At 40.8% G+C, this 14,022-nt stretch overlaps 1 protein-coding gene across 1 annotated transcript in view; it reads left to right on the plus strand.

Annotated features, from left to right (window-relative positions):
- slc4a5a (solute carrier family 4 member 5a) overlaps window positions 1-14,022 on the plus strand; it is a 205,987-nt gene that overhangs the window by 3,524 nt on the left and 188,441 nt on the right. The window contains exon 3 of the mRNA XM_037679966.1: window positions 3,835-3,964. Coding sequence (XP_037535894.1) covers window positions 3,835-3,964 — 130 coding nt within the window. The remainder of the gene's footprint in view (window positions 1-3,834; window positions 3,965-14,022) is intronic.

Below are 14,022 nucleotides of genomic sequence, written 5' to 3' on the forward strand. Positions count from 1 at the left end.
CATGTTACTATTATCAGTGTGGCTCTGTTAGCATTGTGGTTTTGTTAAAAGTGTGGTTCTGTTCTGTTAGCAGTGTGGTTCTGTTAGCAGCATGGTATTGTTAGCAGTGTGGTGCTGTTAGCATTGTGGTTCTGTTAAAAGTGTGGTTCTGTTAGCAGCATGGTACTGTTAGCAGTGTGGTTCTTTTAGAAGTGTGGTTCTGTTAGCAGCATGTTACTGTTAGCAGTGTGGTTCTTTTAGCAGCAAGGTACTGTTAGCAGTGTAGTTCTGTTAGCAGCATGGTATTGTTAGCCGTGCGGTTCTTTTAGCAGCATGGTTCTGTTAGAAGTGTGGTTCTGTTTGTTTTTTTCCTCCATTGTCCTGTCTGTCATTGTGACACTTAGAATTATTGTCCGAGTGTCAAAGTGATGCCCAACAGATTTACTTTCACAAGCAGAGCATCATGGCTGGCCTTAATGCTCCACATATAAAAAATAAATTTCATTAGAATTTGCTATGGGCTTGTTTCAGATATAATGGACATGGGGATGAAAAACAAAGAAGATAACAAAACAGAAAAGTGAGAGAATGGTTAATAGGTAAAGAAGGAGACAGGAATAGAGCAGAGAGAGAGAGAGAGGGATTAAGAGAACACAAATCAACATCATTGAAGTCTGACTCTAGACCTGCGGAAAAAAAAGACAAGACAAAACCGAGAAACCACAACAACAAACAACATATATAATGATATTTATAACATCATTAGAAAGTATTTTATACAGTACATGGTAATTCAAGATATATTTAGTGACCACCACAACCCAACTGAGTGTGTATCTGATGAACACCTGGATCTAATCACCTGTGTGAGCATGATGTCACTTTAAGGTTTCTCCATAAAAATGTTCAATAGTGGATGTGGGGACCCACAGACCCATCCCCACAGGGCATGATGGTAACGCAGGGAAGACCGGAACCACAGACACACAGCGCCCCCCAAGCCCGTAACTCCAGGAGTCCCCCAACAGGGACACCCGCACCCCCCAGACAGAGAAGCAAAGGGAAGCCCTGGGCGATCCCCAGCAACCACAATGCAGAAACCCCAGGAGGCTGAAGTGACGAGTCCACAGGCCCCACCGGCAACCCGCCCCTCCAGAGTAGATCCGGCCATGGACATCGAGCCCCTAGTCCCAAGGTCATACCACCCCCCAACAGAGGCCCGACAGAGCCAGGGCACCCAGGCCCCGGCAGGCAGCCACCAGGGCGGGCCCGCACACACCCCACCACCCAGCCCCAGCTGCTGAGAGCTGCCAATACACTGACGGCAGGGTGGCCCACCACCGGAGGGGAGCACAACACACCAGGGGGTGGGGGAATTGATCCAAGAGAGATGACCACCCAAAACCCAACCTGAGACATAAACTGGCACACAGAGACAGCCCGATGGAGCCTCCGTCGGGCAGAAGTGTGGTTCTGTTAGCAGCATGGTATTGTTAGCAGTGTGGTTCTGTTAGCAGCATGGTATTGTTAGCAGTGTGGTATTGTTAGTAGCATGGTACTGTTAGCAGTGTGGTTCTGTTAGCAGCATGGTATTGTTAGTAGCATGGTACTGTTAGCAGTGTGGTTCTGTTAGTAGCATGGTATTGTTAGTGGCATGGTACTGTTAGCAGTGTGGTTCTGTTAGTAGCATGGTATTGTTAGTGGCATGGTACTGTTAGCAGTGTGGTTCTGTTTGCAGCATGGTATTGTTAGCAGTGTGGTTCTGTTAGTAGCATGGTACTGTTAGCAGTGTGGTTCTGTTAGCAGCATGGTATTGTTAGCCGTGTGGTTCTGTTAGCAGCATGCTATTGTTAGCCGTGTGGTTCTGTTAGCTGTGTGGTTCTGTTAGCAGTGTGGTTCTGTTAGCAGCATGGTACTGTTAGCAGTGTGGTTCTTTTAGAAGTGTGGTTCTGTTAGCAGTGTGGTTCTGTTAGTAAGGTGGTACTCCCTTAACAAAAAGTAGTACATTTGAAGTTTATTTTTGCAAGTATACTTTAAGTTAAGTATAAGTATATCAAGTATACTACACACCATACTTGTAGTGTACTAGACGTATACTGATTTAATATTTGTTTGGACTAAATTGGGACATTTTTATACTATTTTTAAGTATATCAAATAAAGTTTATAAAAGGTAAACTTCAAGTACACTTTCTCATTTTTAGTGTAAAATAAGTACACCCACTGAGCAAGGAGACGTCTAAATGACGTCTTTTTTGCACGTCTAATTTGGGTCCCTCCTAGGTGCAGACTGTTACGACAGACAACGTCTTTTTCCAACGTCCACTGGACGGTCAATATAGACATATTTTCTACATGAAAATTTAACTTGTTTTTTTCACTTCAGATAATAATATAATTAGTAAGTGCTTCGTGTTGTCTTCACTGTATTTTCCCCATGCAGTGTTTAACACATTCACCCTCAGATGGATGTTGGAATGACTGGGGATCGATCCCAGGACCTTCGGGTTTAAGGCCAGCTGCTCTGCTGCTGCGCCATCTCTGTGCAGAAAACAAAGCTAAAGAAACAGTATATTTGACCATCTATTGTGCAACAGGAAACCACGCACTACAGATACCAGGTTTACAATTAAATCATCACTCCTTAAATGTCACTAGAAACAGATGGACTAAGTTTTACAAATAAATCACTCCTTAAATTTTCCTTTATCCTCTTTACTGGATTAACAGAAATAGCTTCGAGAGAAAATAGCAACAGTTGGTTTATGAATGAAGCCGTGCAAATTTATAATCATAAAAGAGTAACTGTGCACCGTTACTCTTTTATGATTATAATTTATGATTGTAAATTTTATGGTTATAAAAATTATGATTCACTAAGGCACACCTGCACCTGTCTTGAATGTCTATACGACCTCCAAGTCCGACGTTCAAACATTCGACTTTATATCGACGTACAAGTGAGGTCATGATTAAACGTCCAGAGTAGACCTTGTTTGCACGTCCTGGAGACGTCCAGAATTGGTCTAGACCGACGGACTCAATATAAACATGATCTGCACATCCATTCGACGTCTAATGTTTAGTGGGTACTTGTATTGCACTTAAATAAACTACTTTTTGCTATGGGCTGTTAGAAGTGTGGTTCTGTTAGCAGCATGGTAGTTAGCAGTGTGGTTCTTTTAGAAGTGTGGTTTTGTTAGCAGTATGGTTTTTCTAAAAGTGCGGTTCAGTTAGCAGTGTATTTCTGTTTGCAGTGAGGTTCTGTTATCAGCAATGTCCTATTGATGATGATAATAATGACCGGAGCAACATGACAACGATTGCCATCCAAAACTGGGTGTAGCAGACACAGAACATCCAAGGTTTCCCCACAGAACCGAATTGTTCCGTAGAGTTGGGTTTGTGCAGACAGATGGTGGATCATGGAGACGGCCGCCATGACAGACCGGAGCCTGAGCCTTAGGCCTTAGGGGTCCAGGAACTGAACCACGATGGCACGATGGCGACGCAGCGACACACAAAACTCCACAAGTGTGTTGCGGTCATACCCGTAGTGTGGGTGTACAGTGCAGGCACAAAAAAGTGACAACAAAAACAACAGGAACAAAAAATGAACGAGTCAAAGCGTAGCTCCCGTCAGCGCTGCCATAATGCGGTGCACGTGATGTCACACAGAATTTGACGGAACAGCTCATGGTGAAGTTACATCGGCTTGATTCAGGCGTAGCAGCCACACAACAATGTGGAAGTCTGAAAATTGTTAGCTTATCAGTGGGACTTCTCGTTTTGTTCACTGGTGACAACACATCTGTTTTCATCACGTTACACCAAAAGATTCTCTTCTTCATCTAGTGTCACCTGCAGCAGAGCGACTGCGTTACATCCTGAGTGAAGATGATGACGTTCCCACACCAACGCTTTTCACAGAGATGGACACTCTGCAGCGGGAAGGTGATGAGCTGGAGTGGAAGGAGTCTGCCAGGTGAGTTTCTTCAGCCCAACCACATGAGCTGCATCTGCTGGGAGGGAGATGATTCTTTGACCATTAAGCCGTCAGTCCTTATAGGAATGCTTGTTGCTGCCATGTTGCATGTATTAAACAAGAAGCTTGTGTTATTTGTTAGAAATTACTCTCAGCTACTACTATAAGGGTTTTTATTATGTTATCATTTTAAACTGTTTCATGATTTCTGCACTTCTGTGCATACGAAGCAAAGAAGATTCGGGAAAAAAGAACTATCAGTCCATGTCCGAGCTGATAGGAATTCTTAGTACTTACACAAGCTGTTTTTTTCTTAGAATTGTTTGTTCTTTTGTAAAATCAGAAATGTCTAGGTTTATACATATCAACTCATATCCCATCAATCTTACACTGTCATTGTTTCTCTTACCTTTAACTGATACAAATGGTATCAGAAACTCATTACAGTAAGCAACAAAGTCCATTCTCAATAATCCAGGTATACAATCATTACAGTAAGCATTTAATCAAAATGTTCTAAGATCACCTTGCCTTCGTTGGGTAATCTGCCTAATCAAGATGTCCAGTTTTTTCTTCCTTCCTGTGTGAACAATAAAAGATGAGCAGATGTGGCAAACCTTTGGAGTTCACAGAAACCAGCCCTAGTGTTGTAACTGTGAATTTCTCCTTTTTGTAAAAAGCTTGGTTGAAAATCTTACTCTGTTGTCCTGTGTGGTTCTTTATTTTTCTAGGTACGAGAAATACCTAACAACTACCACCCTTATTTTAGCCGAATATTTGTAAAATAGACTAAGTTAAATGTTTGTGTCAGAGGATTGATTAGCTGTAATGGCCATCTTGGAATGGGTTGATTTATTCAGCAGTAAATCCATTCCATGAATTATTTTTTGGGAGTTTATTTTAACTGTCCACTTTGCAGACAAACCGGATTGACTGTAATGTGATTGTGCTGCACCACCTTGTTCAGCCACATGTCTGATAACATTCAAGGTTCTCTGTTCTTTATTGTCATTCTCACATGTTCTACATGAGGTGGAACGAAATTGTGTACTCAAGGTCACAGTTACACCCAAAAAATTGGCAAAAATATAAAGTGTAAAAAGAAACAGTGTACAAGGATCTAAGATATACGCTAAACAATAATAATGTAATATAATATGCTGTATTAAACAGCAGCCTGAACATCGTTCAACCTTTACTTATACAGGTTAATCCCATTGAGCCTCGGGGACTCATTTACGAGAGACCTGATTTCTTTAACAAAGAGTCATGACAATAGTGGATAACACCGCCAACAAGTGACAATCATGAAAGAGGCATACAATTTTTTTTTTTACAAATTAAAATAAAATGGCAACCAAAAGGACAGTCAAAAGGAAACAGTAGCAAAAAAAAAAAAAAAAAAAAAAAACAGCTAGTAAGGCGGTGTAGAAAACCAAAAGCAGGAACATGTCTGCAATGGTTCTTCATAACCTTAATTTAACCAGGTTTGTCCCATTGAAATCAATGTCCACCCTAAGGACAAAACACCCATACACACACAGAGTGGTGTAGTGTATGCAGTCCAGTGCAGCGAGGACGGTCCAGACCTCTACATTGGAGAAACTAAACAACCTCTTCACAGACGCATGGCTCACCACAGGAGAGCCAGCTCCACAGGACAAGATTCAGCTGTTCACCTCCACCTCACAGAGAAGGGACACTCTTTTGAGGACCAAAATGTGCACATTTTGGGCCGAGAACACAGATGGTTTGAGAGGGGGGTGAAGGAAGCAATTTATGTAAAAAGAGAAAAGCCGTCTCTTAACAGAGGAGGAGGCCTCAGATTTCCACTTTCAAAAACATATAATGCAACTTTAAAACAGATTCCCAGCCGGTTTTCACACCTGATGGGAACAGAGGGGCCTCATCTGTGAATTAGATGAACAAAGACCTACTGTTAAGGTGTTTAGGTGTGAACTTCCAATCTACATATGTGTGTGTGTGTCTTATCTCACTCAGCCTTATAATCTGAATCTCTCACTCACTGCTCTTTGAATTGAGAAAGCTCCTCGGATGAAGAGCGAAACGTCTTCTGTTACAAATAAAGTCCAGTTGTTTTTGTATTGAACGCTTTTTGAATTCATCATGTCCTGGATGACTGAGAATCTTCACCAGCATATTTAAGAGACTGAGCTGAATACAGCACCTCAGACTGAGGAAGTCTCTTGGATGAGAGACAAAAGTTTTCTACATTTTTTTTTTTTTTTGAATGTCCAGAGGACCAGATTGAACTATTTTGGAAACCCAGTTTAACTTTCAGTTTCTGTACTAGGTTTTCCACATGGAGCTTAAAAGAGAGATGTGAGTTGACCAAGATACCCACATATTTATAGGAATCAACAAACTCAATCGGAACAACATTTGAGGGTGAAATCAGAGGAAGAACTGTTGGGACCAACTTCCTGTTTGAAAAAAAGCATCCCTTTGGTTTTGTCGGTATTTAGGACAAGTTTGAGATGGAACAAATCAGACTGGATGATGTTGAATGCAGATTGCAAAAGCTAGAAAACCTTATCAACTGTTTTAGCTCGACAATAAACAACTGTGTCATCAGCATAGAAATGTATGAATGCATCAGGGATGTTTTGACCTACATTACCTATGTACATTGTAAAGAAGGTGTGTCCTAAGAATGAGCCTTGTGGTACACCTTGTTGACTCTTAAATAACTGGAGGAAGTACCATTATGTTGAACACATTGCCTCCGGTCTGAAAGATAGTTATAGAACCAACCAATGGTGTGTTCTGAGAAACCGATTTCTGAGAGCTTATGGCACACGATGTTCTGATCCACAGTGTCAAAAGCTTTAGACAGGTCTAAGAAAAGTGCAGCACAATAATCCTTAGCATCCAGTGCTTCAACAACGTCATTAAGAACCTTCAGTGAAGCAGTGGTTGTGCTGTGTTGTTTCCTGAAACCAGATTGATGTGGAGGTAAGATGTTAAATGAGTCCTGGTAATTTTTTTTTATTTGAGAGTTTATCAGTTTTTCTAGAACCTTGGCTAAAATGCAGAGTTTAGAGATTGGTTGATAGTTGTTCAGTGATGTGGGGTCACCTCCCTTCAGCAAAGGAAGAACAAACGCTGTTTTCAAGTGTCTGGGATGGAGTTTTGGCTTATGGAAAGATTAAAGATGTGGGTCACAGGTGTAGTGTGACAAGGGCCAGGTTAGCGACCCTTTCACTACTAATTATTTAAATATAACGGGTTCTCTCTTTTTCGAGTTAAATTACTGCCATGTGACGAGATAACTGTGATGACTGTTTAAATCAGTGACATGAGACGTTAATTTCCTTTGACCCATCAGAATAAATGCGGTCATTTATTGAACAGAATCAAAATTTAACATCAAAACATTGTACACTTGATTAGCTGATCTGGTTCTGATTAATAAAACTTGGCACGTTTTACTTAATAAGACAACAGGACATTTCTGAAGGCATCTAGACTACTGGCAAAATAGAAGAGTTTTAAAGGAAGGATTGAAGGAGTTTAAATGGAGAGAAAAGATGGATAAAAAGGGGGTGTCTGTTCGGACCGCAGAATGGCACGCTCCCTTCAATACCAGCTCAAAACCTCCGGTACACTTGACGCGTTAAGACTCTTTACCCTTGCAGAATTTAATCGGCTCCGGTGTCGGGCGCATTTCAACGCTACCTTCCAGCGTCTCCGGTAAGAGCGGCTGGCCATGTCAGGAGTCGTGCCGCTTACTCCGTTCAACAAACACGCTCATCTCCCGGGTGGATACACAGCAAGCTGTAAATCCGGCAGAGTTTCCACTCAGATGTGGGAGAATCCATCACAGACTCAGAAGACTGAGTTCAAGACTAGACTTCATCAGAGACCCACTTGAAGCTCACTAGAACTTGAAAAACCCCAAGACTCCAAGAAGTGTGGACTTTTTAAAGAGTTCTCACTTCCGGTCACTTCAGGACTTCCTGATTGGTTGAAACAACCACCAGGGAGTGGTTCTAGTGATATCAGAGGGTTATTACAAGTCAAGAAAGTGCAAGAATGTTTAGGAACGTCCAGTACAGACAGAAGAAATGTTTTGAAGAAGTGAGAGCAAGCATGTGCCAGTTGCTTCTTATTTACTGTCTGCTAGGTTTAAAAACAATCCACTTCGTTCTAATAACTCCTTTCTGACTTTCGACCAACATCACTACTTCTCATTCAGACTGAAGATCAAAATGCATAATTACTTTGTAAATAGTGTAGTGAACTTGACCTGATGTCAAATCTTGACCTTAGGATCATATGGTCAGAAACTGTCATTTCATTGATTTGCATCCAGAAATACAGGTTGATCGATCCTGAGACTTTCTTTCTTGAATTAATCAAGTGGAAAAGACAATTCTCTATGATCATTACTATTTTACAAATGTTTTGATAATCAAATTGTGTTAGTTCAAACAATGTTTACATGTTGAAGTGAACTACTCATTTTTATTTACTTAAACAGTAGTAATGATTTTTAATCCTCAATTCAAAGTGAAATCAAGTTAGAGTACGTTACAGGGTAATGATTCAATTTCTTGATCGTCTGCTTTGAAGTGAGCAAATTTGTAAGTGTGTCAAAGGTCGAGTTTCGGTCAACTGAAAGTTTACTGAAAAGAAATGTCATGTTTAACTTTTACAGCAAGATACTTGGTGGGAGACTCCACGAAGTCTGGTTTTTCCATGATATCTTTCTGTCTGTTCTTAAACAATCTGAATCTTTTCCTTGACTTTTAATAACACCTTACATCACAAACCACACCTCTGCTTTGGTCCATCGACCAATCAAAAGCTCTCAAATGAACCGGAAGTGGAGCTCTTTAAAATGTGGGCACTTCCTAGTTCAAACAGAGTTTTTGGAGTTCAGAGTTTTTTGGAATTCAGATGCAGAGAGTTTGGGAGTTCCAGAATGCAAACGCAGGCATTCATGGATGCTGCTGTATTAGAATCAAGCTGAGCCAGAGACGATTTTGGGAATTATAACTTCTGTTTGGATGACCTCACACGACTCTCGAGGTTCGAGCTGTCCTCACGGAGACGCTGAAAGAGTTGAAAGGAGAGCTCTACACCGATGCTGAAGCTATCATCTGCAAGGTAAAAGTTCTATTTCGACCAAGCGTACCGTTGGCCCAAGCTGGAAAAGAAGGAGCATGTCAGTTCTGGTTAAAACAGACAAATTCCCTCACACATCTCTCTCAGATAAACTTCATCTTTCCATCTTTAAACTCTCCTATCTGCTAGAAAATTAATCCAGATGTTTTCAGAAATGTCTGTGGTGTAGCAACGGAAAATCATGGCCGTATGGTTTTCCTGGTTGTAAAGCTGATTAATTATGTCGTTATTTTCCAATTCTTGCCAATTAATGTAAATGTGTGATGTGTTAAACTTGATTCTGTTAATAAATGACCCACTCGCTTGGTGAGTCAAAGATAATTAACGTCTCACGTCCACATTTTTATTACCTTCAACGCACGTATGTTACACAGTCCAGAAAAATGAAGAACCCGTTTAATGTATGAATATATCACAGGATATGTCATACTACATCTGGTGGCCCGTGACGGTTCATAAATGGACTGTGTATTCGTGTGACAATTGAATATTCCATGTTGGCATGAAAAAATAGCAGATTGTTTGCTGTGCTGAAACGCAGCTGAAGCTGCGCGCTTGGAGGAAACGCTGCATGTTTACGCTGGCGATGCTTTGAAAGCTGAAAATTGTGAGTCATTGAGTCTTTATGAAAGCTGAAATTGTACATCTGTTGTGTAACATAACCTGGGTTTGAGCTGTGAAAACGTTATTCTGTTTAAACTAAGGTCCAAACGGACGGAGGTTCGGTTCTGGTTCCGGCTCGGTTCTGAGAAAGATCGAACGAGTTGTTTTAAATAGATGGAAAAACGTTTTAAGGACTGGACGAAGTCTTAGCTAAGCTCAGAGTTGATTCGTTACATTTTTTTTTAACAGAAATTGGTGCATTTTGACAGTTTAAAAGGCGAAAAGTTGACGGACTTGTTCAGATAAAAGTAACATGCTAGTTGGAAAAACGCTGCGTGATTGGTTGAATTCAGCTGAGTTAGCTGCTGTGTAACGCTTTCATTGGCTGAGAGACGTGTCAGTCGTGCTGCTCTGTCATTGGTGGATTCAGTCACGTGACCCGGAAATGAAACTCGTTTTTCATAGGGAATAAAATCTGCTTTTTAAAGCTGAAAAGCGCTTTAAAGTTGATTCTGATACGTTGCTCCGTGTCTTCGAAGCATAATTGTTGAAATTTTGCCACGTTAGAGTTTAAAATCCGTCACTAAATGATGTTTTTGAACAACGCTAGCGATGCTAATTTTAAGCTAGCAGCTAACGACCGGATGAGTGACGTGTCACGTCACTTCCTCCATGTCGGAAATGAGCTTGGTTGCAACCGTAGCCTTCGCTGTGCTTAAAATCACTAAATAAAGCCGCCACAAGCCCCTAAAACTCATGTTCATGCAACAAAGTCGTGCTTGTTGAAAAAACGCCACGTTTACGCTTTAAAACCGTTCAGAAATGTTGATTTTAACCGAGTTTAGCCGAAGCTAACTTTAAGCTAAGCGGCTAACAACAGGATGTCAACCGAACGTCACAGGAAGTCGTCATAGACTCCTGCTGGTAGAAAGCTAAACACTGCCCCCTCCTGGGAAACTTCATATCACAGTTTCACTTCATCTTTAGGTATTTTTAGTGAAATTAAACGTATTTTCTTTCTGTAAGGCATTTTTGAGTTAATAAACGTTCCTCAAAGCTGAATAATCACTGTTATCTTGCATTTAAAAAGTAATTAAGGTATTTATGCAAGAAAGGCATTTACCAGGACGTTTTTCATTCACTGAATTCCTCAAACAAAAAGGTACAAAATGAAAAATTAGAAACTTTTTAAAAGATACGGTTCAGATATTCACAGAGTTGATAAGTTTACTCATTTGCTGAAAAAGATAATGCACGTTTAATTGCTAGATCATTAAATAAGAGTAAATATATCGGGAAAAAGAGACTTTTCTGATTTTATTTACCACCTAAACAATTACATCTCCTATTTAATTTTAAATAGAAGATATTGGCAGGAGAACAGGAGTAATAACAGTTTTTCTGAAGAAAGACTGATTAATCCTGACACATCATCAATTTTCTTTTCTCTTTTCACCCACCTGGGTTGATAAGTAACTGTTTAAAATAGCAAATTTCTGGAACAAAACGGTTTAAAAAACGTTTTAAACTAATGTTGCTGTGAGACTAAAAAGAAAAATTGCAGGTTTATAAAAATTCAGTGCTTTAGAGTAAAATACACTAAAAAGAGCTTGGTAATCTAGTATCTGTTAAGAAATAAGCACATAAAGAGTAACATTGCATAGAAGCATTTACTTAAATATTCATGAATTGGGATAAAACCTACAAATAGGTACCCACATTTGAATAAGTTGACTTATAACAGTACTTTTGTATAAACCCAAAGCTAGAATAGTGTGAAACTCATTGATATTTGAATACAATTATTTACCTGTAAAATATCTGAAGCTTGCAACTGTTTTTAACAGATAAAGTGCTACACAGTGAAAAACATGACAGGTGTGTTAGAAAAAGATTTTGATCCTTATGGGATGAAGGGCTGTTTAGAATATGCGTTGAAGCTGCTGACAGCATCCTTACATCCATATGGCAAACAGGCGGACAGCATGAACCCAAAAGAGTTAGTGGACAATCTGATGGAGGTTGCAAAGAGTGTTACCTCTACAAAAATTTCAATGTCAAACTATGAAAAGCTGGCTAAAATTGCAATTTTGCTGAAAGAATCATTCTATACAGTTGTTGAGAAAGCTGATTACCTTGCAATAAGGTTAGACAGTGAAAAAGAGGTGGTTCAGAAAATTGAAGAACACTTCCTTCAATTTGAGAGCGAAAACGAGGTCCTCTTGACAAAACATTATGAACAGATGTTTCACTTACAGCAAAATGCAAATGCAGAAATTGATTCGCTGAATAGCAAAATACAGTTACTTAATGCATCACTATCTGAAGCCAGGGATGCTAAAGAGCTGTTGTCCAGTGAATACTTTGCATTAAGACGGGATCACAACAAGACAGTGTCACAAGTTTCCCGCTGCAAAGGTGAAATAGATGTGCTTAAAAAATATCTGGAAGAACTCAGAGTGGATAAAAAAGCATTACTGGGGCTATATAAGCGTTTACAAAGTGAATGTCAAACATCCCAGGAACGTTTAAAAACATGTGAGGAGAAACTAAGAGCAGCAACAAATAAAAGGAATGACGAGGGGCGAGGTGGTATGGAATCCAGAGAAGACCTTAAACAGTGTCGGGATAATACACCAAAACCTCCAAAGATCTTTTACTCACCTGGTGCTTTTAGACTCATCCAACCACCCTCACCTAAAGTGGTAGGAACAGACCTGAACAGGTCTCCTCCACCAAACATGCAACAGTGTGCTGTGAATGTGTTCGAGGCATGCTCTCATGATAAGACGCCCATAGAGGTGTTTCCTGGTATAAAGGTTAAACCCCACTCCCTAGAAATGGAAGGACGGCGTGCGTCGCCACCTCCTCCTAAAACAGGCGAGAAAAGGCAGTATTTTCAAACTAACAAACCACGTAATGAAGGTGCACGCTGGGACAAAAAGGCTCCTCTTTCAGAGGATGAACGTGATTGTCGTACATGGGACATGCATAGGACGCAAAGATATGGGATCCAAGAGGACCCATATTATCAGGGGAAGTCCAAAGAGGAACCCCCAAAAGACGTACCTAACCCTCCCCCACCTCGGACGAAACGAACCGAGGCGATAAAATCACAAAAGTCCCAGGAACAAGGCCCTACACCTCTGAGCTCGGAAGAGACAGAGGAAATACAAAGGTTTGTAGAAACTTTGAAAAACGCTGAAATGGGAATCCAACCAGGAGCACAATGTAGTGATCTGATCGCTACTAAATCTGAAGGCGCGAATGACAACATTACAGATGTCGGTGAAACACACCAAGACATTGCTGTCGTTGCCTCCAACAACCCCTCATCGGACGAAGGGGGGGTAAACTCACACACAAACGATGATGAGTCATCGCAAACTGAAAACTCAGAACCTGACTTTCATGATTTTGAACTAGGCATTCCAGTTCTGGGAGGACTCCCAGATAACCTGGTACCGAGTCAAGAAGCTGGGCCAGTATGTTTCACGAAACCATCACAGGCCATCGCTCTTTTCTCAACCGATGACGTCGACCAAGGACCTCAAACCTATGGTGTCTTACCCATAGACAGGTCCGACGACTCAGAAAAGGATTCGTTGGAGCTCCCCAAGGAGCAAGAACCCTCAACAGTCTCATCACAGATTGAACAGGTGGTCGCCCAAGCTGACACTCTGACATCTGATGAAGAAAGAGACAACACTCGCCAAGTTCTTCTAAAATATGAAAAGTCATTTTCAACTGACCCAGACATCATCCAACTTCAGAAGTTGGACGATCCTGCAATTAACTCGATGATACTGTATCTGACTGACCCAGACAAATACACTCCATCGAAAGTCAAACTGGATTTCAATCCAGACCTAAAAGTCCTCTTTCAGCTGCGCAAACAGTTAAAACTACTCAAGGACAGCCTAACTTTAGCTCATGGAGCGACGTCCTCACCCGTGTTCGCGGTCTCCCATGACCGAAGGGGGGTGACGCCAGTTAGGATAATGCTACCAGACGTGATAACATGATCAAATCTGACATCCAGAGTGAGTGGCGCACCGAAACGTTGTTTCCTAGTTGCTTAATCACTGCTTTTGTCAATGTTGAAACGTTGTTTTACTGGTTGCTTAGTCACTGTTTTTGTCGATGTTGAGACATCGTTTAATTGGTTTTGGTATTGTTTTTGAACACCCCAGGCAAGAATGAATTTTGTTGTGTAGTTAAGTTAGAGACTAAGAGGCCTTTAACCATGCCAACATGCAGTTCATTCGTTAAATTGCAATCTTTGCGGAGTCAATGTATATTAT

The sequence above is a fragment of the Nematolebias whitei genome, chromosome 8, assembly GCF_014905685.2.
Source record: "Nematolebias whitei isolate Nwh7 chromosome 8, NemWhi1, whole genome shotgun sequence".
In the NCBI taxonomy this organism is placed as follows: domain Eukaryota; kingdom Metazoa; phylum Chordata; class Actinopteri; order Cyprinodontiformes; family Rivulidae; genus Nematolebias; species Nematolebias whitei.